The following is a 23,663-nucleotide window of genomic DNA, read 5'->3' on the forward strand; positions in this document are numbered from 1 at the left end:
TGTAAAATCATTCTATACTTCTATTTACAAGTTCTTTCTCTGGATGCAGATAGTGCCTTCATATGTCATTTATAGTCTATTTGGGAATTTATAATAGTCAAAATGACTTATTCACTCAAAGTTGTTCTCAAAACAATATTGCTGTTACTATATATAATGTTCTCTTGGTTCTGCTCATTTTGCTCTTCATTATTTCATTCAAGTCTATCCATATTTTTCTAAGACCGTTGAGCTCATTATTTCTTAGAGCACAGTAATATTCCATCACACTGACATAGCACAACTTGTTCAGCCATTCCCCAATAATGGGCATCCTTGCAATTTCCAGTTCTTTCCCACCACAAAGAGAGCTGCTATGAATATTTTAGAACATACCAGTTCTTTTCCTTTTTTCCTAATCACCTTTGGAAATAGACCTAGTAGTGCTATTGCTGGGTCAAAGGGTACCAGTAGTTTAATAACTCTTTGGGCATAATCCCAGATTGCTCTTCAAAATAGCTAGGTCAGTTTGCAGTTCCACCAACAATGACTTAGTGTTTCAGTTTTTCCACATTCCCCTCCAACATTTGTCACTTTTCCCTTCATTCATTTTAGCCAATCTAATAAGTGTAAAATAATATCTCAAGGTTTTTTTCATTTTCATTTCTCTAATCAATAATGATTTAGAGCATTTTTCATAATAATGATAAATTATTTTGGTTTCTTTATCTAAAAACTGCCTATTCATATCGTTTGAACATTTTTTAACTGGGGAATGACTCACCTTCTTATAGCACTTACTAAGTTTTTTATATATTTGAGATGAGACCTTTATCTGAGAAACTATCTATAATTTTTTCCCTAAAATTTCTGCTTTCCTCCTGATCTTGGCTACATTGATTTTATTTGTACAAGGCCTTCTTATTTAATGTAACTGAAATTATCCATTTTACACCTCACCCTGCTCTCTATTTCTTGTTTATTTGTAAATTGTTCGCCTATCCATAAGTCTCATAGGTAATGTGTTCCATATTCTTCCAATTTTCTTACAAAATCCCTCTTTATATCTAGGTCATGTATCTATTGTGGCCTTATCTTGGTAAATGATACAGGATATTGGTCTATGCCCAATCACTGCCATACTGCTTTACAGCTTTCCCAACAAATTTTTTTTACCAAATAATGAATTTTTATTCCAAAATCCTGTCTTTACACTTGTCAAATGCACAAGTTACTATATTTATTTGCTGCTGTAAATTGTACGTCTGTTCTGTTTCACTGACCTGCCTTTCTGTTTCTTAGCCAGTACCAGATAGTTTTGATAATTACTGCCTTGTAATGTACTTTAAGTTCTGGTACTGCCAAAACTCCTCCTCCCTTTACATTTTAAAAATTATTTTCTTTGATATCTTGACTATTTGTTCTTCCATATGAATTTTGTTATTATTTTTCTCACTCAGTAATTTTTTTTTGGTAATTCACATGGCACTGAATATATAAATTGGTTTAGGTAAAGCCATCATTTTTATTATATTGGCTGTGCTTATCCATGAAGACAATATTTCTCCACTTATTTAAATCTGATTTTATTTATTTAAAATTTTTTTATAATTCTGTTTATGTAGTTTCTGGGTTTGTTTTGGCAGATTTACTCCCAGGTGTCTTATACTGTCTAGAGTTATTTTAAATGAGGTATCTCTTAACTATCTCTTCTTGCAGAGTTTTGTTTGTGATATATAGGAATGCTGATGATTTGCGTGGATTTACTTTATATCCTGTTACTTTGCTAAAATTATTAATAGTTTCAACTAACTCTTTAGTTGTCTTTGGATTTTCCAAGTGTATCATCATATCATTTGCAAAAAGAGATAGTTTTATTACCTCATTCCCTATTCTGATTCCTTCTGTTTTTCTTTCTTCTCTTATTGCTATTGCTAGGAATTCCAATACAATATTGAATAATGTTGGTGACGGTGGGCACACCTGATCTTACTGGGAAGGCTTCTAGCTTATCCCCATTACAAATAATGCTTGCTGGTGGTTTTAGGTAAATGCTTTTTATCAATTAGAGGAAAAATCCATGTATATCTATACTTTCAAATATTTGTTTTTTTTAAAAAATAGAAATGTGTGTTGTACTTTCTGAGAAGCTTTTTCTGCATCTATTGATGTAATCATATGATTTTTTTAAAAAACTTTTTGCCTGGGACACCATTACCCACAATTCAGGATTAAAATCTAACTACAATAATAAACTCCTAAAATAAAATAAAACAAAATAAAAATAGAAGTGAGTAAGTAAAGGAAAAATAGCCTGACCATGGATAATTAATATGGTGAAGAAGAAGATCTTGGTTCATATTCAGAGAAAGATAGTGAGGCAAAAAACTTCTGCCACAGAAAGTAATGTCAGATGGTCACAAATCCAAAAAGAGTTCTTGGAATAACTTAAAAGGAATTTAAAAATCAAATAAGAGAGGTCAAAGAAAAATTAAGGAAAAAAAAACAATCCAAGAAAATTATGGAATGAAAGTTAACCAATTATAGAAAGATATCCAAAATCTCAAGAAAAAAATAACTCCTTGAAAACTAATATTGGGCAAGAGGAATTGAATAATCCATAATACTGCTTGAAAAAATAGAGGAGAATCTGAAACATCTTATCAGAAAACCAACTGATCTGGAGAACAGATTGAATAGAGACAACATAAGAATTGCTGGACTACCTGGAAGTGACATTAAAAAAATAATTTTGATTCAATATAACAAGAAATTATTAAGGAAAATTGACCCGAAGTTCTAGGACAAGAGATTAAAGTAGAAATAGAAAAAATATCTACCATTCACCACCTGAAAGAAATACCAAGAGGAAAACTTATAGGAATATCATAGCTAAGTTTTAAGACTCCCAGGTTAAGGAGGAAATATCATAAACAACAAGAAAAAAACAATTTAATATTGCTACAGAGGTACAATCAGGATTTCACAAGACCTAGCAGCTTCTACACTAAAAAAGACTGCAGATCTTGGAACATTATATTTAAAAGAGCAAAAAGATTGTGACCAAGAATAACTTACCCAGCAAAGTTGGGTATTATCCTGAAGGAAAAAAAGGATATTTGACTAACTGAAAGACTGTCATTGTAATACTGAACTTGAGCTTGTTTAACTTAAATGGTATCATAGGAAGGGTGAATCATTTTCTTATAACAGAGGGGATGGGGAAGAATATAACTAGAAAGCACAAATGCTGTTTACCTAGCAAATCCAAAGGCGCACCGCCATTGTTAAGTCCTGATCAATTAACCATTATATTTTTATCACATTTTTTGTGACATACACTTTGCCAAGATATTATGCATCAAATGTATGTTAAGTTATAAAATACATTTTAGAAAGTGGCAACTTTCATTTTAATGGAATAATTTAAATAATAAAATTTGTTACAAATGAAAGTTTAACTTTGCCTCAATGTCATGCATCTTTTATATTAAATATTGCATATTTAATTTTAGAGAGACCATCATTTGTGAAGAGACCTAGTAACTTGGCAGTAACTGTGGATGACAGTGCAGAGTTTAAATGTGAAGCCCGAGGTGACCCTGTACCTACAGTAAGATGGAGAAAAGATGATGGAGAGCTTCCCAAATCCAGGTATCATGTCAACATAGTTAATATTCCAGTTAATCATATTAAAATATCTAGCTGATGATTTTCAGTTTTATTATAATCATATTTTGTAAGAGTTAAAAAAACATTTCCTAGTAATATAGTTACTCTTCACAGAAGTCAACTAAATCATCTGGTGTGAAGCCAAGGAAACTGTAGCTCAGGTGGTGATGGATAGGTAGGGAAAACAGAGAACAGAAAAGGTTTACTTTTTTACTGAAACAGAGTGGATTTATATTAATTTCTTACTCTACATGGTTATTTTACAGTCAGAGAAGTAAGTGACCCAAGTAATGGATAGATTTCTCTTTTACTCAAAAGGAAAATCATCAGCTGGGGTGGTAGGATGCGAGTTCTTTGACATTCACCTATTATTCCCCTAAACTGGTTAGGGATTGGAGCTTAATTCCTCATGATGAGATTCTCTATCTTGAAGAATGAAGTTAGAGCCTTGAAGCAGATATGTGCCACAGATAGCAATGCTTCTATGGTTTATTAATAAGACATACTTAGCTAATTGGGAGTTCCTATTATATAAGACATGGACATTTTAAAATAATATATTTCTCTTGGAAATATTATTCCGAAGGTCCAAAGACCTGTAAAACTATAAAGTGATTTTTTAGCTTAACTATTCAACATTATGGACTGTTTCACTTTGTGTTTTAAATAGTCAGATAACAGCAAAAAATGGTGTGTTGGTGTGCTTATGTTTACAGTTATGTAAGTAATGGTCAGATTAAACAAAAATAAAGTGTTTGACTTTTTTTTCCTTCTTTTTATATGTTCCTAAGATATGAAATCCGAGATGATCATACGTTGAAAATCCGGAAGGTAGTGGCAGGAGATATGGGATCATACACATGTGTTGCAGAAAATATGGTTGGGAAAGCTGAAGCATCAGCAACTCTAACAGTTCAAGGTAGGCTGTTTTGTTTTGTTTATAGAGTACTTAAAATTATTCTTCTGCTACCTCACCAGAGAGGTTTCTGTGCATTCTTAAGGGCCACAGACCTGAACCCACAAGTCCTGGAAGGTTTTGCAAAGCTCAGAAGGGTTCAAGTATAGTCCTCACTGCAGACTTCGTGTCTTTTACATGAGGACCTGGCTTACTAAGTTTGAAGAGGCTCATCTCTAACTATTGATTGCCGACTGGTTTTCTTTTTTTTTGATGAAGCACTGTCCTCCGCAGATGTAGATTGAAACCCTTTAATACCCCATTCTACACACTTCTTGCCTGTATTTTCCCATAAATCCTCCATAGAGGATCTCGAATTTAGTATAAAGACGTTTTAAAAGGGTAGAGAAATGACTGCCAACGTGGATTTTTCCTGCTAATTTATTGCAGCTGACACAGACTTTGCACTGTACAATAAATAAAGAGAACTCTTAATTTGGTTTTCATTTTGATAAATGGTGAACTTTTATAGAACCATGGTTTCGCTGCTGCTGTTATTTCTTTCTTTCCTGTGATAAAAACTTTGGGGAAATTCAGTGAAGTAATGTGCAGGCATGTGCACATTGTCTTCCCTGCCTTTGTGGACATAGTCCAGATGTTCATCATTCACATAATCCCTTTTTTCCTTTCCCCTTAGGCAGGGAATGATGTCATAAGAATCCTTTCTTGTTATCCCTCCAGCCCTGATCTTCCTTCTGTTTATTTATCTCCTTCTTTTCATTATGGAATTCTGGGGTGGAGTGGGGAGGGATGGTGAGTTTAAAACATTTTACTGATGAACAAACACTCATTTTTATGTAAGATCAGTACACAGGGGCCTTGTGCATGAATTACTTAGCTTGTTTCTGTGTGTCTAACATCAGAAACATTTAATGCCGTCAGCTGTTCCGAATACACTGTCTCCTCTAAGGCTATTAAGAAGAAAAAGGTGACTTTTAAGGGAATGCTTCCATTGTGGACTTTCTTTAAGGGTCTTAGGAGCTTTCATACTTAGATAAAAGAAGAAAGACTATTTCCTTCCATTCTCTGTAGTCATTACTTTCATTTCTTTTCAGTTCAGTCTCATAGAAACAAAAGGGAATAAGAAAAGATCAAGGCCACACATTTAATTAGCAAGAACTAGGCTACCTGGATTTTAATCTTAGAGTTGTTGTCCCTGTGTACAGTTGTGAGTGTGAGAGACGTTAGGGGATATAAAAGTCTGAAAGCTCGCAGGACTGTAATAGAAATCCAGAACGTTAAAAACTTTGCATCTCGCAGTATCCATGATCACATTAATTACATACTTTACAATGAAGTTGGATATAATCCATTTTGTGCAGTTCAGTCTTCTCTCGATGCTCCGGTTTTTAAACTACAGCATTAATCATGGTAAGAGTGATAAGAATAAGCAGTGTGGCATCGTGGATAGAGAGCCAGCCTTGGGGTCAGGAAAATTCACATTTAGCCTCTGACACACTGAGTAACACTGTCCTTTGAAGAACCGCACTTTGTCTTTTAATTCTTCCAGGCAGCTCTCTGTGACAACAAATTGTTGATTTGCATCTTGGTAGACCTCTGCCAATGACATAACAGAGTGTGTTTAAAATGATGATTATTGACATTTATATCATATTTTGAGGTTTGCAAATTAATTTATATGCTTTATTGTATTTGAGCTTCACAGCAACCCCGTGAGGTAGATCCTATGAGTATTATCTTCATTTTTTCAGATGAGGAAACCGAGGCTCTGCGACTGAAAAATTTTAAATGCAAACAGGACTTTGTATTTTATCTTAGAGGTCATAGTTAGCCCCTGAAGCTTCTGGAGTACAAGAAGGTATGGTCAGGTCTAATCTTTAGTATTAGTTTGGCACTTGTGAAGGAAACAGGAGGGAAGCTGGATGCAGGGGAACCATTAGAAGTTTTTCGGTAATCTAGACTATAATGGATGAGGTCCTTAATCAGATTGGTCATATTGTTCTTGGGACAGACTAGGAGAGGTGTTATCAAGTCAGAATCCCTAAGATTTGTCAACTCTTTGGATACTGAGTGATGAATTAATATTTCCTGGTCTCCAAGCCTGGGTGACTGAAATAATGGTGGTGACCAGAAATTGGGAGGGAAGAAAGAGGCGTAACTTTAGATGTTAGCTGGAATGACAGTGAGTTCTTTTTGCACATCTGGATTTTGAAGTCTCAGTAGGATCATGCAAGAGAGTATGTCTACCAGGCACCTGACAAGCAAGACTGAAGGTGGTTAGAGCTGGAAATAGAGATAGTTTAATTTCACAATTCATTTCAACTCAGCATGCTATTTACTAAGTGCCTTCTAGTATGCAAGGATTTATGCTAAGTGTTGAGGGTACAGGATACAAAAGCAAAGGGAAAAGCAAAGACCTGTCTTGATTGCACAGAGCCTGTATTTTACTACAGAGAACAACTTGCGCATAGATAAGTAAATGTAGTATAGTCTGAAGAGAGAATATTTAGAACTGGAGGAAATAACCGAGCTGACCCTTAAAGGAAGACAGATGTTCTGAGAGGTTGAATTGAGGAGGAAGTCTAGTTCCAGAATGAGGGATGACCTCTACAAAGACACATAGGTGGGGTATGGCTTATCAAGCGAAGGCAAAAGGTAATGATCATATTCAACTGGAAATGAAAGTACATGAAATAGGGGAGGAATCTGAAAGGAGGCTGGAAAGCTGGACAGGACCCAGATTTTGGAGAATCTTACAATCAGGCTGAGGGACGAGTATATTATTCTAGACATGAAGGAGAACTACTGACCATTCTGAGTAAGGTAGTGGCACAATCATCAGGTCTATGTTTATTTATCCAACTGTGTAGAGGTAGGATTAGATAAGGGGATGATGGCAAATAGCAGGGAAGAAGTTTGGAGGCTATTCCAATAGTCTAAGCAAGAAGTAAAGAGGGTCTGAACTTAGCTGGGCCTACGTTGTATTGTATCTGTACTTCTAGCACCTAGCTTGGTGCCTGGCAAGGACATAGGTGATTAATAAATGTTGACTGGTAGGCTGATGAATTAATCAAGGAAATCTAGGTGTAACTCGATACGCACAAACAGGGATCAGTATAAGACACGTCATGGAGGAATTAGCAAGTCTTGACAACTGATGATATATGGAGATGGAGAGAGAAGAGGCAAGAAAGAGTCTGAGGTTAAAGGAGGCTATTAGTAACCTAAAAAGATGTGGGGAAATTTGGAGTAGGTGAGGCTTTGGTGGGGGGATGTTAGGGAAGGGAAAGTAGAAGAAAATGAGCTCCATATAGGACAAACTTCACTGAAGATGCCAAGAAGGCTTCTGGTGGGTGACATATAGGAAAGAGGGAATGATCCAAATTTGTGACTAAGGAGACAGATTAGTACTAGATGAATGGATTTAAGTATCATCTACACAGTGGCAGTAGTAGAATTCATAGGAGCATATGTACTCAATTGAAAATTGAACCATAATTAAGCAAAAAAGAGTAAGGAGAATTGGTCCATGGGTAATAGAACCAGGAAAGAATTCAGGGGAGGACAATATCTAGGAAAGAGAATAGACAAGGTGACAGAATAGTAGGAAGAAGTACATCAAATCCCTCCTCACCCCCATTCCCTCTCTCAAAAAAATTTTCCAAATAGATCTAGGAAATGCGCCAGACAATTAAAAAAAATTTGTCTTGACCAGTAGGAGTCTCTCTTTTAGCAAAAGGGAAGATAAAGATGTTAAAGGAGGACCCTTTAACAAAGACGGTGACATAAAATGTTCCAGCCAATCCTAGCTCCAGTTGGTAAAACCAGCTGTAGACCAGTGGAGAAGAGCACTAAATGAAACTGCATGAACAATGGAACAAAGAAAATATCATTAAAGAAATACTACTGTCACCGTTATCACCCTTCTCCCCATTCACAACTTCAAAGAACCACATTTAGAAACCTTGTATGTGAGCCAGTGCCAGGGTAGGAATAAGGGAGGCATGTCCCTTTGTAGTTAGGTCAAGAACTGTAGGCAGAGGCAGGACAAAGAGAATACAATCCCTTTCTCAGGATCCCTGTACAGAAGACTTTAACCCCAAGATGCTTCAGCCTCTGCTCTTCCTTTAGGTCTAGGGCACTAAAAATTTAGTTGAAACAATAATTTTAGCAAAGTAGCTGGATATAAAGTAAATCCATACAAATCATCAGCATTCCTTTATATCTTACCAACAAAACCCTGCAAGAAGAGATAGTTAAGAGATACCTCACTTAAAATAACTCTACATAGTATAAAACACCTGGGAGTACACCTCCCAAAACAAACCCAGGAACTATATAAACAGAATTATAAAAAAATATACAATTAAAATCAGATTTAAATAACTGGAGAAATTATTAAATGTTTATGAATAGGCACGGCCAATATTATAAAAATGATGGTTTTACCTAAACTCAGTGCCATCTCGATTAAATTACTAAATTACTTTTTTACTGAACTAGAAAAAATAATAACAAAATTCATATGGAAGAACAAAAAGTCAAGAATACCAAAGAAAATAATTTTTTAAAATGTAAAGGGAGGAGGAGGTTTAGCAGGACCAGATCTTAAACTATGTTACAAGGCAGTAATTATCAAAACCATTTGGTACTGACTCAGAAATAGAAAGGTAGCTCAGTTGAACAGAATAGATATACAATTTACACAGCAAATAAATAGGTAATCTTGCATTTGACAAGTGTAAAGACAAGATTTAGGGATAAAAATTCATTATTTGGTAAAAGTTATTGGGAAAGCTGTAAAGCAGTATGGCAGTGATTGGGCATAGACCAATATCTTGTACCATTTACCAAGATAAGGCCACAATAGATACATGACCTAGTTATGAAGAGGGATTTTACAAGGAAATTGGAAGAATATGGAACACATCACCTATGCGACTTATGGATAGGTGGACAATTTATGAATAAACAAGAAACAGAGAGCAGAGTGAGGTGTAAAATGGATAATTTCAGTTACATTAAATAAGAAGGCCTTGTACAGATAAAACCAATGTAGCCAAGATCAGGAGGAAAGCAAAAATTTTAGGGAAAAAATTATAGACAGTTTCTCAGATAAAGGTCTCATCTCAAATATATAAATAAACTCTGTAAGTGCTATAAGAAGGTGAGTCATTCCCCAGTCAAAAATGTTCAAAGGATATGAATAGGCAGTTTTTAGATAAAGAAATCAAAATGATTTATCAGTATTATGAAAAATGCTCTAAATCATTATTGATTAGAGAAATGAAAATTAAAAACCGTGAGATACTATTTTACACTTATTAGATTGGCTAAAATGAATGAAGGGAAAAGTGACAAATGTTGGAGGGGAATTTGGGAAAACTGAAACACTAAGTCATTGTTGGTGGAATTGCAAACTGACCTAACCATTTTGGAGAGCAAACTGGAATTATGCCCAAAGAGTTATTAAACTACCGGTACCCTTTGACCCAGCAATAGCACTACTAGGTCTATTTCCAAAGGTGATTAGGAAAAAAGAAAAAGAACTGGTATGTTCTAAAATATTCATAGCAGCTCTCTTTGTGGTGGGAAAGAACTGGAAATGGCAAGGATGCCCATTATTGGGGAATGGCTGAACAAGTTGTGCTGTATCACTGTGATGGAATATTACTGTGTTCTAAGAAATAATGAGCTCAATGATCTTAGAAAAATATGCATAGACTTGAATGAAATAATGAAGAGCAAAATGAGCAGAACCAAGAGAACATTATATATAGTAAAGCAATATTGTTTTAAGAACGACTCGGAGTGAATAAGTCATTTTGACTACTATGAATATCCAGACTGACTACAAATGACGTATGAAGGCACTCTCTGCATCCAGAGAAAGAATTTGTAAATAGAAGTAAGTATAGAATGATTTTACACATATATACATATTTGTGTATCTCTAGGGCAGGGGCAGGGGAGGGAAGGGAAAAAAAAGAAAAAAAAGGAAATGCACATGATTACTTTATATTTAAAAGGAATAGCAAGTAGTACATACTAGATTTGCAGTTTTGCATGCAATCATTTTTTATTATACGGTGTTGTGGAAATGCTTGTTTTATTCTGCAAATTAAAAATGAAATAAAAAATGCTGAAAATGAAAAGCACCAGGCCATGGCACTGCATCATGGTCCAGAACTGCTGTATGGGGGTAGAACCCGGAGACTAGATCAGATGTCAGGAACCACAAAGTCAAATTAGAGGCAGAGACTACTGTGAACCTCAAATTTCTTCTTCTACAAAATAATAGAGTTGAACTAGATGACCCCTAAGCTCTTTTCTAGGTCTAAATATAAGATCTGTGACCGAGAATGCATACTTAACCACCCTATGCAGAACCACAGAGAAAGGAAGACTAAGAATTCTAGGGAACACAGGCCTAAGAAACCATTACCAGCCAGGCTTGTCTTTGTTGTTGTTGAGTCAAATCATTTTTGTGCAACTTTTCATGACCTCCTTTAGGATTTGCTTGGCAAAGGTACTGGAGTGTTTTGCCATTTCCTTCTACAGCTTATTTTACAGATGAGGAACTGGGACAAACAGGTTGAATGAGTTGTCGAGGGTCACACAGCTAGTTTCTGATGCCAGATTAGAATTCAGCAAAATGAATCTTCCTGATTCCAAGCCCAGTGTGCTCTCTGCTGCACCACCCAGCTGCCCCATCAGCCAAGCTTACTAGAAGCCAAAAGGATTTTCCTTAAATGCCAATCAGGCCCTTACTCAGTAAACTCTAGTGGCTTCCAGTTGCCTCCAGGATAAAATATAAATTCCACTGATTACCTTTTTAAGACCTTCAAAACATCAGCCCAACCTATCTTTCCTGCCTCACCAGACATTATTCCTGCTCCCACACTCTGTGATACTGCCAGACTGGCCTTTTCACTGTGTCACATGACACCATCTTTTATTTCCATGCCTCTGTGCTAGCTGCCCCCGTGCCTGGAATGTGTTCTGCCTTACAGAGTCCCTCTCTTCCTTCAAGATACAGCTCAAAAATAATATTGTACATGAAGGCTTTGCTGACTTTTTGTGTCCCATCCCTAACCTCTAGTTACCAGTACTCTGACTCCCCAACTACCTTGTGTTTCATACTTTTCATTTATTCGTGATATACATATATATATATGTATGCATATCATGTGTATAAATATATACATATATGTGCGTGTATATATGTAAATGTTTGTCTTTATTTGCTGTTTCTCCTTTTAAAAGAGAAGCTCTTTATGAATAAAGATTATCTCATTCTTTGTATTCATACTCCCAGTACCTAGCTGTGGTAGCTGAAGGTGCCAAGGTGCTTAATAAATGTTGATTGAATTAATGCTAATGAATTAATCAAGGGAATCTAGCTGTGTGCTTCTTATTCATTTTGACTTTCAACTCAGCCATTTTGGTCTTCTATCCTTTCCAGCCCAAACATTATTCCCCAAACAAACTGAAATAAAAGCAAAAACAGAATCAAAATAAAATTCAAACAACTCTATTGCTTTTATGCTTATTTTATTCCCATCCAGCCCTATATATATAGCAGTCTTGTATAGAAGTTCTTCCTTTCCTCAATGTAATTTTAAAAAATTTGGAGTCCTTGACTTTATTCAGCAGCTTTGGTTCATTTTGATCTTTAGGACTATTGATATGGTTCTGTCTTTGAAAAGGACCAATGTGTGCTTTAAAATTCATGCTCTGTTTCCTTCCATTTCTTCTTCTTGGCAGAGAAAATAGAAAAATCATAAGTTGAATACCTCTATTCTTAGTCTTATCATTATCCCATCATGCCTGAGAAGTCTTCTAACTTTTTCTTTGCTCCTATTGTTGATTTCCCCTTCAATAGTTTAGGAAAACAAAATAAAATACTTTTTGGCATCTTTTGCTTTCTTCTCCAGTCTGAGTTCATTCTGATATTTAGTACTGTTTGTATTATTCTTATTATGACTTTCTTTTATATTAGTTATCCATAACTTGTTCTTGCTTCCATTTTCTGTGTATTGTCTTTTTAAAGTCTTAGCTGGCCAATGAGCTCCCATTATAGCCACTTTAATATCTTTATATTTCTGCATTTCTTCCTTGTAATCTTCAGACTCATTTTTGAAAGCTTCCTCGGCCAATTTCCCCTTTAGAACATTAGTGTAAGGTATTTTCTCTCCATTTCAACAAATCCTTTGATGTTTGTTCTCCCAAAATCTTTTGTGTCTATGAAGCCATACCCAGTTTTCCTCTCCCAAACACAAATTTATTCTTTCTCTCTCCCTCCCTCCCTCCCTCCCCCCCTCTCTCCCCCCTCCCCCCCCCTCCCTCCCTCTCCCCCCTCTCTCTCTCCCTCTCCCTCTCCCTCTCATTATCCCCCAGCCAAGTTACCATCATTTCTCTCCCAGAAATCTGCTTTTATTTTATAATCTGAATGAGGTCAAACATAGCAATTCACCTCTTTTCTTTCTTCATCTTTTGAAAAATGTATTTATCATCAGGGCAAGGCAGGCACTTATTAGTTTCTTTGCTTCTGGCTCAGAGAATATCAGTCGATGTCTTGATAAGACTCTCATAACATGGAATGCTTTTGTCCCCAGCTTGTGACCTGTTTTTAACTCCTCTTCTATTTCCACTTTTTCCTAGTAATCTGCAGTATACTCTGATAATACCAACTGTGCTTCCTGCATTTTTACTAGGATTATTTCTTCTTAATGTAAACTACTATTCACCCCCACCCTCAAGTCCCTGCCTTTGTTTTTGTTTATTTTAAATACCATGTATGTAAATGTGTATACATACATACATGCATATATATGCACACACACACACACATTCAGTCATAGATTCAATCCCTCCTAAGTCACACTAAAATCCATGATGATGTCAAATTTACCTCCTGGAATTATGATCTTTAAATCACTTTACTTGTTATACATACTTTGTACATTTGTATACAGACGTCTGAGCTCATTTCTTGGTTTATTTGTTTCTTGGATTATTATAATATTGGGTTATTTTTATCTTTACCTATGTTAGAGTTACTCTTATGGTATCTAATTTGTTAGGCATATATATCATGTAGGCTGCATGCTCCTTCACCCTTCATTGTTAGTTTATTGCCCTCTTAATTATATTTATTTAAGATTCTAGGCTATATTATATGCACACATATATTCAAAAGTACATGTGCATGTATGCATGCATAACATATGTATTGTGTAGGTTTGAAACTAACCTTTATTAGGTTTCTTCCATCCCTGGACAAAACCCTCTCACCACTCTGTGTTAAGATGCCTATAAATTTGTGTTCCATCCTTAAACACTATCTTCTTAAACAGCTCTTTAGTGTTGACAGTGTTATGTATATTAGTATTTGAGAGCATCTTTGTTTTATGTGTCACAGTATAATTAATGAGACTTTACTTTTTAAAAAAATTATTCCATTTTCCTGCCCCCTATACATGCACAAATGTACTCTCACTTGCAAGAGAGACATCCTGTTTTCTTTCTTCAAGTTTCCCTTTCTATTCTTTATTTCATTATTCAAATGTTAATGGCTGTATTTACTGAGGTTGGGTGGATAACTGTCTCTGTGTAGATGAATTATCATTGCAATTGATTTTATATTTTAAAATTTCCAATTATTTTATGTCTGTGTCGTTGTGTTGGTAATGACTCTTTTGTAGCTTGTGACCTAGTAAGTAGTATATAAGATTCAACAGGGGAAAAAAGCACATCATTGTTTTACCCAAAACTTTTAAATGCTGTGGCCTTATAGCCTTTGAACATCATACTTGTGACCTCTGGAGAATGTGGTCAAGGTCATCTTACATTGTTTCTGTATAGCAAATGATGTCAGTACAAACTAAGACTTCCTTAGGTGCCTGCCTGGTCAACTTTGAAGTTCTAATTAGCATTGTCCAAACCCTCGTTTGATGAATCACAAACATGTGTTACCCAGATTTTCTCATTTTCCTAAGAACTGTGCATGATCATGAATAAAGAGTCTGCCCCAGTTTAGGGTGGCAGTCAGAACCACATTCGTGGGCACTTTTTTGTTGGATAAGTAGTACAGTTTAAGATATTTCATAGATGAGATCCGAAAGTCTAGTTCTTCCACTGTTAAGGAAAAGGTCATATATATGATGTAGAAGCTCAAAGCATATGCATTTAAAAAAAAAGAAAAAAAGAATTTTCTTTTAGGATACTATTAATACCAATTTCCCTCTTTAAAAAATAAAGTATCCTTTACCAACATGGTTATTTATTGTTTTCCTTTAAAAGTAATAAGCATATAGTTGAAAATTTAATCTCAAATTTTTAGTTGAGAAAATTTGAGTTGTTTATACAAGACCCATAATGTTTCTTACATTTTTGTGTTTTATTGATACTTGTTTTCATAAACATAGCAAGTAGATGGCAGAAATAAGTCTTTCCCCCTATAATTTCATCCATGAAATATCTTAGTACTATTCCAATTTCATTTCTAAAAGTAAATTTGCAATTCTCATATTCCCAGAGCGATTGTATTCTTGTTACTCTGGCTATCACTGTGGACACAATTGAAAGTGTATTCACACCCTTCACTCATTTTTCAAAAATATATACTCTTTCATCTTTATTGAAATGACTATTAAGAAAGTTGGATCCCATATTTGTTTGTTTCTCTGTTTAGATATAGTGTATAGAATATATACATGCATCTGATGCATCACACCTTTGTATATACTCCCTCCAGGTTTCTTAAAGGGACCAGATATCCAAATATTTCTCAAAGCCCAAGAAACTGTTGCTTAACTTTCCTCTCTGCCTAAACTAAGTGGTAGATTTATTAGCAGAATATAGTAAGTAGGCCTATGCCAGGATATGGCCTGCATGTCAGTCTAGCCTCCTTTAATTTATCATCTTTCATGCATCGATGTGTAATCACCCTTTCTCTCATGTTCTCAGAAATTTCTTTAAAATTTACACAATTCAGTTTATGTCTTTGAAGAATTCCTTTGTTGCCCACTGTAATCTATAAGTACTTTCGGTGACAAATTTTTACATTAAAATAATCAAGAGTATTAAGAATGTATGTGGTTTATAATCTACTCTGGGGAAAAAAAGCATTTTATGGGATACTTTCCAGAAGAAGCTACTCCTGTTTCCTTCTTATCATGATTGATACAGTGTTGACAGATGTCAGTAAGACAGACCTTTTAGCTTTGATTGGATACATAAAGGCAAAAAAGGGACCCAGGTTTCCTCCAGACTTAATTACACCTAGTGGGATGGTCTAGCTAGACTCTTCTCCTTATGGCTTGCTAATTGCATGCTTCAAACAAGAATTTTACTTAACTGCAGGGTGTAACAGTTCATTTTTTGAGAAATTACTCCATATGATTGAAGGAATTAGTAAATGAAGAGTAGATGTAATTTTACCCCAAAGCAGAAAACAACATTCAGACATTTATATTCATTTTAATTCTTTGTTGGTCCTAAATATGACCTCATATTTTATAAATCAGATTCTTTTCTACGGACAAAATCCTATATCTTTCACTTAACCAAATCACTTACATCTTGCATATCAACTTATCTACTTGTTTATCATGGTTGTTACTATTATTTTATTAATTTGGGGTTTGGCTTTCCTTTTTTAAAAAAAAATATAAACGATTTTACATGAAAACACATACTTCTGTTATTTACTGAATGTTTAAAGAAAAACTGCTTAACATAAGCTTTGTTGTTTGTTGCCCTGTACTTGTTAAAGCAGTCTTCACCGTATATTACATGTCTTCCCTTTTAAAAATTCTTCATATGAGTCTGTTGTTACAATTCAGTAGTATTCCCTTATATGCCTATGCCACATTTTAATCAACCATTCCCCAATTGGTAGTTATTTATTAAGATTATGAATTGTTCTGCCAGAAGCATTTTTGTATAGATGGCCTTTTTTCTTCTGCTGCTAATGATGCCCATAGAGCATCAACATAGTTACAGAACCCTTGAATATGACATGAATAAATGTTTTTATAGCTTCTTATATACTTCTATATTACTTTTCAAATAGCTCTCACCCTTACAAATTTGTATCAGTTTCTTACAGCTTCTAGATATCACGCTTTCTAGAAATGCCTAGCTAAGATAATTTTCCTATCTATATCTTTCCTACTTATTCTGAATGCCTTGCTTTTAGTTATGCAGAAGCTTTTAAAAAGTTTTTTGTCTCTTATAGTTAACTCTAAATCATATTTCATGAATGATTTACCCCAAACACTTGTGAAAGAGTGTAAGTTTATGTGTAATTCCATTGACCTTTGTTATTGTTGTTTTCTTATGGCATGTCTTTTTAGATTTAGATGTTGATCCGTTTGAAATTTATTGTGGTATATGTTACAAGATATTTGTTTCTACCCAATATCTATCCAGTTACTGTCCAGTCCTCCATCAATTTTTGTTTGTTCATTTTCTTTTATTAAGGAATTCCTTCCGAAGTGGATTTATATTCATAGATTTTTCAAACATTTGACTATGGCATGTATTCAGTTCTAAATTGTATCTAACCTATTTACATTGCCCCACTTTTCTGTTTTTTAAGTCCTATTATTTTAATAGTATTTTTAATAGTTTAAAATTAATATAATGTAATATATAATAATCATATAATATAATAAAATTAAATGTTTAATAGTATAATTTGAAATCTACCTGTGAAAGTCTTCCTTCTTACAATTTTTCGTTTTCTCTTGATAAGTTTATAATTTCTCTTTCGCTTGTGTTAATTTAAAAAAAATTTTCATATAATATTATGAAGTATTTCATTGGTATTTCTATTGGAATAGTATAAAGTATGTAGTTGATTTGGATAGCTCTGTAATTTTTCCTACCTTATCGTGACCTACCCACTAATCCTGAATTTCTGTCTAACTTACTTCATTTTACAAATGAAGAACCTAAGAATCCAAAATATTAAATGATTCGCCCTAAGATCACTCAGGTCATAAATGATAGGACCAAAATCAGAACCAGTTACTCTAACTCCAAATATTTTTTCTTACTTTATTTCTTTCTCTTTCAATGTTCCTTGCTTTTTCTTAGTGATATGTAAACATAATTTGATTTTATCATGTAGACTGCTACAGAAAAGTATTTCTTGTCCTATCTATTAAATTCTCTTAGTTTTTCTTTTGTAACGTCCACGTCGATTCTTCAGATTCATTTTCGCCAATGCTTATTCTTGTACTTTTTTGTCCTTATTCTAGTTAGCATTTCTAGGATTCTCTCATATAGGAGCAGAAAGAGTAGGTGTTCTTCCTTTATCTGTGTTCTTAGTGGGAGAACTCATGATGTTTCTCTTTTAAGAACAATACTATTTCTTGGATTCAGCTATTAACAAGTATTTATTAATTACTTACTGTGGGCTAGGCACTGTGCTGTCAGCTTAGGATACATATACAAACAATGAAGCAATCCCTGTTCACAAGGAGCTTACCTTCTAAGCGGGAAGACAACATGTACATTCCTAACTATGTAAGTCCATCAGCCAGTTAACAAGCATATCGACATCAACAAGTGCTTATTGTGTTCTGGGCCCTGTGCTAAACTCTGGAGATACAAAGAAAGGCAAAAAGCATTGCTCTTGCCCTTAAGGAGCTCACATACTAATGGGCAAGGCGGCACACAAACAGTCATGTGTTTTCTAACTGGAAAGTCATCTCTGAAGGAAATGAAGGCACTAACCAGGAATGGGATGTAAAGGGTTAAAATGCCTCTTGCTTTTTAGGGATTGGACAATGGGCAGAATTCCAAAGAATGGGACAGCCTGAGTTGGGAGATGGAATGTTTTGTGTAAGGAACAGCAAGAAGGTCAGCGTCGCTAGATGAGGGGGAGCGTATGGAAGGGAAGGTAGACTGTACAGTCTTCAAAATTTAGATTTACTTGAAAGTTAGAGAACTTTATATGTTGAAATCTAAACATGTGCATCCTTCTGTTAATCCACAATGAGCCTTTTTGTTTGTTTGTTTGTTAGATCTGATGGTATAACAATAACCTTACCATGAGAGAAAAGGACAGTATTTTTACTCCTATGATGGTTAGTAGAGTGGACATGGTGAAAGCAGTCATTTCCTAGGAGATAATGAACTGAAGAGGCACGACAGAAAGCATTAGACGGACAGTTTGGAGGGGAAGGAACAATGAATGGGAGAGGAAAGATTTCCTGAATATAGGGGATCTAGAGAGGGCTTGTTTTTTCCTAAGCCAAATGGCAGGGACTACTGAGCTTGAGATTCCAAAGGCTGAGCAGAATTCCATTTAAATTGCCTGGGGGCACCGGCCTTGCTTTGACCATAAGAGGGAAGGATTCTTGTTGCTGAGGCAATGGTTTGGACCCTGACCCTGCGGGGGAAAGTAGTTTTCTGTTGCTGGGACATGAGGTTGTAACCCCCAGCACTTGATTTTGAATCCTGAATCACAGACCCTTGCTCATCAGAATATCAGTGCAGCTTTTACCTGGCTGAGTGATCCCTATTCAGCCCACTAATTCAGGACCCTACTCATGAGAAAGGTCAGGGGTCCCTAGAGTGGAGCTCATGGTTCAGTGGCCTGACTAGTTCACTCCAGGAAAATTGGGAGGTAGTAGTGAAGCTGCGTTTCTTCTGTCATAGAGGTGCAGTGGTCCTTAATCACAGCGGCTCATGGACTGAGGCAAGATAATTGTTGCTTATCTCCCTAGTTTGTTTGGTTTCTGGCCAAAGGCGACCCCCTCCAAGAGTCGCTGCAGGAAACTCTTAGTGGCACATTGATTCTTAGTTGGCAGCACCAGCATAGGCAACAGTAATTCCAGAATCTGCAGAGACCAGGGGGGTCCTGTACAGGGTTTTAAGTGATCCCTAAGGGATGGACTGGAAGATCTCCGAGCATCTGTTGAGAGTGGATGACAGTCAACCAGTCCTGTGACTGCCAGTGATTGCTTGGCTGGCTGGGGTTTTCTGTGTGGTTTGTACAGAGTTTTTCTTGAAGTGTTCCCTCCCTTATGCCCTTTGACCATCTGGATGGAGTAAGGCATTCCTCTTTACCTCTAAATGAGGAGGGAGGCATTTCTCCTTGACCCTGAAGTAAAAATGGGGTGTTTCCCCCTGAACATCTGAGTCACACTATAGGTCTTACCTCTAGTTCAAAGTGTTGAAGGGCATCCCAGAGTCTCAGCTTTTAGCCACCTTGGCAATGCTGACTCTATGCCCGGAATGGTATCCTTTCAGGGCAGGCTAACGAATGGGGGGTTGGGGTGTGCTTGAGCAAGGCAGCTAGTAAATTTACACCAGCAAATTAAAACTGTCACAAGCTAGAGTTACAAGTTAGGACCCAAATAATGAGATAGGATTTAGGAAACATGAGAAAATACCCAGTTTAAGAAACATCAGAGGATCCTACAGAGAAACATTTTTCACTACATCTTACTTTATAACCAGCCCATGTTAAAAATACATACATACATACACACACACACACGCATATGCACAGATATACCCACTCCATTTCAAATACCTAATTGTTTTTAGGATATTAAAGTCAACTCATTTGGTGTGACAGCCCATGCTGTCTAGTTAACTATGCATTATAAAACAAAAGTTAAAAGGTAATAACCTATTTATTATGTGTGTGCTATTTTAAATTCTGAATTTCAGAAAACTTCTTAGAAAAAAATCTTTCAAGGTGTTTTTTTGTGATTCGGCATCATGTGTCTCATGAATCTCCTCCTCTCCACTGCCACAGCCACCAACCTACCTGTGACCTGAAGTGGAGCTATGTCAGTTGACTCTTATTTGGCTTACTTGTCTCAACCTATCCTCCCTTACAAAACTAGTATGCATTTATTTTTTATTCCTTATATACTTGTGTATGTACATATTATTTCCCCCAATTAGAATTTTAGTTCCTCGAGGGCAGAGACTCTTAATGCCTGGAACATAGTAGGTGTTTATGAAATGCGTGATGATTGATTGAATGATAGCACTGAAGAAAAGCCATACTCTGACAAAATAATTTGAGAACTATGAAGTAATTTTTTTAAAAAACCCACACACATCAAAACCTTTAAGTGCTTGTCATCTTCAAAGCATTATCAATGTGCTGGCATACAAAGACTCAAGTAAAACAGGTTTTTGTTGGTTAAGACAAAAAGAACAGACATGAAAAATGATTGTATTTAGACATTTGAGGAATCAGATGAGTTTTTTATTTACTGAGATATTAATCAAATCATACCATAGAGTTTCACAAGAGAATAATTTGGCAGAAGAAGTTCTCCTAGTTTTACTTATCTCGTAGTATACACATATGATTCTGGGTTTTACTCAGGCTGGATTTTTATGTTATTTTTGATTTAATTGAAGCCCCTACAACTTTCTGACTTGTGCTTCTCCACCAAAACTTTTTATGAAAGGATAACTAAAATAAAACTCCTTGTGTTATTTTAACTTGGGGAACTAGCCATTTGAGTTCCATTAACTGCTGAACATTCAAGAAGTCCTCAGATTTCTGTCAGTCTCTTGTATAGACTTGGGGATATTTTGTGTTATTTCAAGTGAAATGATATAAATCTTTAAAACCAATCAGAAGGAAAAGTGTTTACTGTGTTGCCTTCTTTAATTGAATAAAAAAGGTAGGAAAATATTGGGCAGATATTTGAGGAGAGAAAGTGGCATAGTCAGGTGCAAGAAATAAAATAACAAGTGACATCACATTGGGAACCTTTCATTTTGCTGTGAACCTTACTATAACTCACTCGTGTGAGCCCCCTTTAGCAACTGTTTTTTTATACAACTGTAATTCCATGAGAAATTACATCAGTGCAAAAGTATGAAGTACACTAATTTTTAAACAGAAACAGTACTATTCATCCCTAAAAAAATTAGAGAGGGTAAAATATTGCATAAGTCCAAATGTACATTGATTCCATAGATAGGTCATACCACTGAAATGAATTATTTTGAAATTCAGAAGCACAAAAATAATAAAAAGTAACACCGATTCTTGGCAGTACTCAGATTTATACCAGATAGATTTAGGATAAAAGTAGAGCCTATATTTAGATCAATACGATATTGTCCTGTGACTGTGGATAGGTCTCTTAATAAAGAATTAATTAATAGTATTTGCTACCACATTGCAGAACATAATTGTGAAGTTAAAAGAGTTCTAAGAAAAATCTTCAGTTTTTTCATGTAACAAAATAAATACAGAAATTAATTCATAGATAGCAAATTCTAGTTTATCCAGAGGGAATTGGGATATTCCAAGACAGTTTATTATAAAGTTTAGTATTGTACTATTTCTCCTGTAATGGCTTCTCTGATGCCTGTATTCTTAAGGGTTCTACTAACAAAGACAAGTCCTGGTAGATCCTAGCAAGGAGAAAAGATGTCGCATTTAGACTGGCAACAGCCTCTTTGTTGATTGAGCATTAACGTAGACTTTAACACGAAATAAAGAATTTATCGAGCCTTTAGAATTCATGAAACTGTTTACTAAATTGTGGCGGGATTATGATCTGTATTAGCAGAGTGACTGACTATCTATATGATGAAATAGTACGTCTTCTGAAGCACTTGATGTTTTATATTTGATAGAGAGAGAAATATACAGAAAAAGTCATATACACAGGTTGTAATAATTTCATGTAGAAATTTAACAGATACAGATAAATTGCTGTAGCGAGCAGAGTAAGACTAAAATTCACGTTAGCAGACACTTGATATATTTGCCAAATGATTGAGATTGCAGATGAAGGCAATGCTAATTTAGCATATAAACTCATTTGAAAGATTTTATGAAGAAGGAGGGTAGAAGATTTTGCAAAATATCACCTCTTAAGACAGGAGCAGTAGAGGGAAAAACTAGTTAGAAAAAGGAATGCAAAAATTTTTCCTATGAAATTTTCTTTCACCATCAAAGGCACCACTCCATTAATATCATTGTGCTCCTTTAATATTACAGCCTGACTTATATTTGTAGAGAAGATAGAAAGAACGATAAAGTGAACAAAGATGGGAAACACAGCTGGATTAAACTAAGTGGAGTTCTTTCTGTTGAAGGTGAAACAATTGAGACATGTATGAAAGACATGGAAAAAACATATTGAGTGTTCTTAACTGCCCTCCCCCCCAGCAATAAAGGCAAAAAAGGAAACATCAGTAACTACAAATCTATAGATCTACTTTTCAATTGCTATAAAAAATTTTATGAGAATCATCTCCATGCTTATAGAGAACATTATGAATCAGGATTTAATAGGGAGTAATTAGGTTTTCCAATGTTATTCCAAAGTAGGTCACATATTTATAAGATTTTTAAAATGAAAAAGAAGAGAAAATATAATTCTGCTGTAGTTATTACTATTGATTACAAAATAAACAAAAAAAATTCGATTTGGTAAAGCAATGAAAGCTTTTTTCCAATGAGTTCTCTCCAGTTCCTATATCATACTCATTCCAGATTCCTTGAAAGTTATAAAGAAATAGTACATTCTTCAGTGATCCTTTGATCAGATAGATAAGGGGTAAAATATATACATACCCAAGGTTGGACCAACCATTATCTCGAAGCTTTAATTCCAAATTTTTAAAAATTCCTTATTTGTCCTGAATTGTCTTGTGCCTGCTCATACCCACCATGTGACTGCTTCTACATTGCCTTCTTTTCTTTTTCTTCTATATATTTAAAAAAATGTTTCAATGGCTCTCTTTTCTTACCTCCCCCCATTTTGGTAACTCTATAGTTAGCCCCTGTTTCCCTCTCCTGTTGTTCTGTACCCCCATCCTCCATCAAAAGACGATAAAATCCTTTTATGAAACATGTGCGCTGTTGGAAGAATATGACTTTAATGTCAGCACTGCCTTAGATCAGGTGCCTTGCTGTGATGAAATGAAGCACTTGGCTTCTCTGGACCAGCCCCCTTTGTCTGCAGAGAGAAGTCTGTCTGTGGGCAGCTAGGTGGTGCAGTAGATAGAGCACCAGGCCTGGAGTCAGGAAGACTCATTTTTCTGAGTTCAAATCTGGTCTCAGCTACTTAATAACAGTGTGACC

The 23,663-nt window shown here is 35.3% G+C and overlaps 1 protein-coding gene across 2 annotated transcripts in view; it reads left to right on the plus strand.

Moving 5' to 3' along the window:
• The window catches only part of ROBO1 (roundabout guidance receptor 1), a 196,418-nt gene that overhangs the window by 47,575 nt on the left and 125,180 nt on the right, over positions 1-23,663 (plus strand). For both annotated transcript variants that reach the window (XM_036754542.1, XM_036754543.1), the window contains exons 3-4: positions 3,495-3,633; positions 4,443-4,570. In XM_036754542.1, the coding sequence (XP_036610437.1) occupies positions 3,495-3,633; positions 4,443-4,570 (267 nt within the window). The remainder of the gene's footprint in view (positions 1-3,494; positions 3,634-4,442; positions 4,571-23,663) is intronic.

This window comes from Trichosurus vulpecula, chromosome 4 (assembly GCF_011100635.1).
Source record: "Trichosurus vulpecula isolate mTriVul1 chromosome 4, mTriVul1.pri, whole genome shotgun sequence".
In the NCBI taxonomy this organism is placed as follows: domain Eukaryota; kingdom Metazoa; phylum Chordata; class Mammalia; order Diprotodontia; family Phalangeridae; genus Trichosurus; species Trichosurus vulpecula.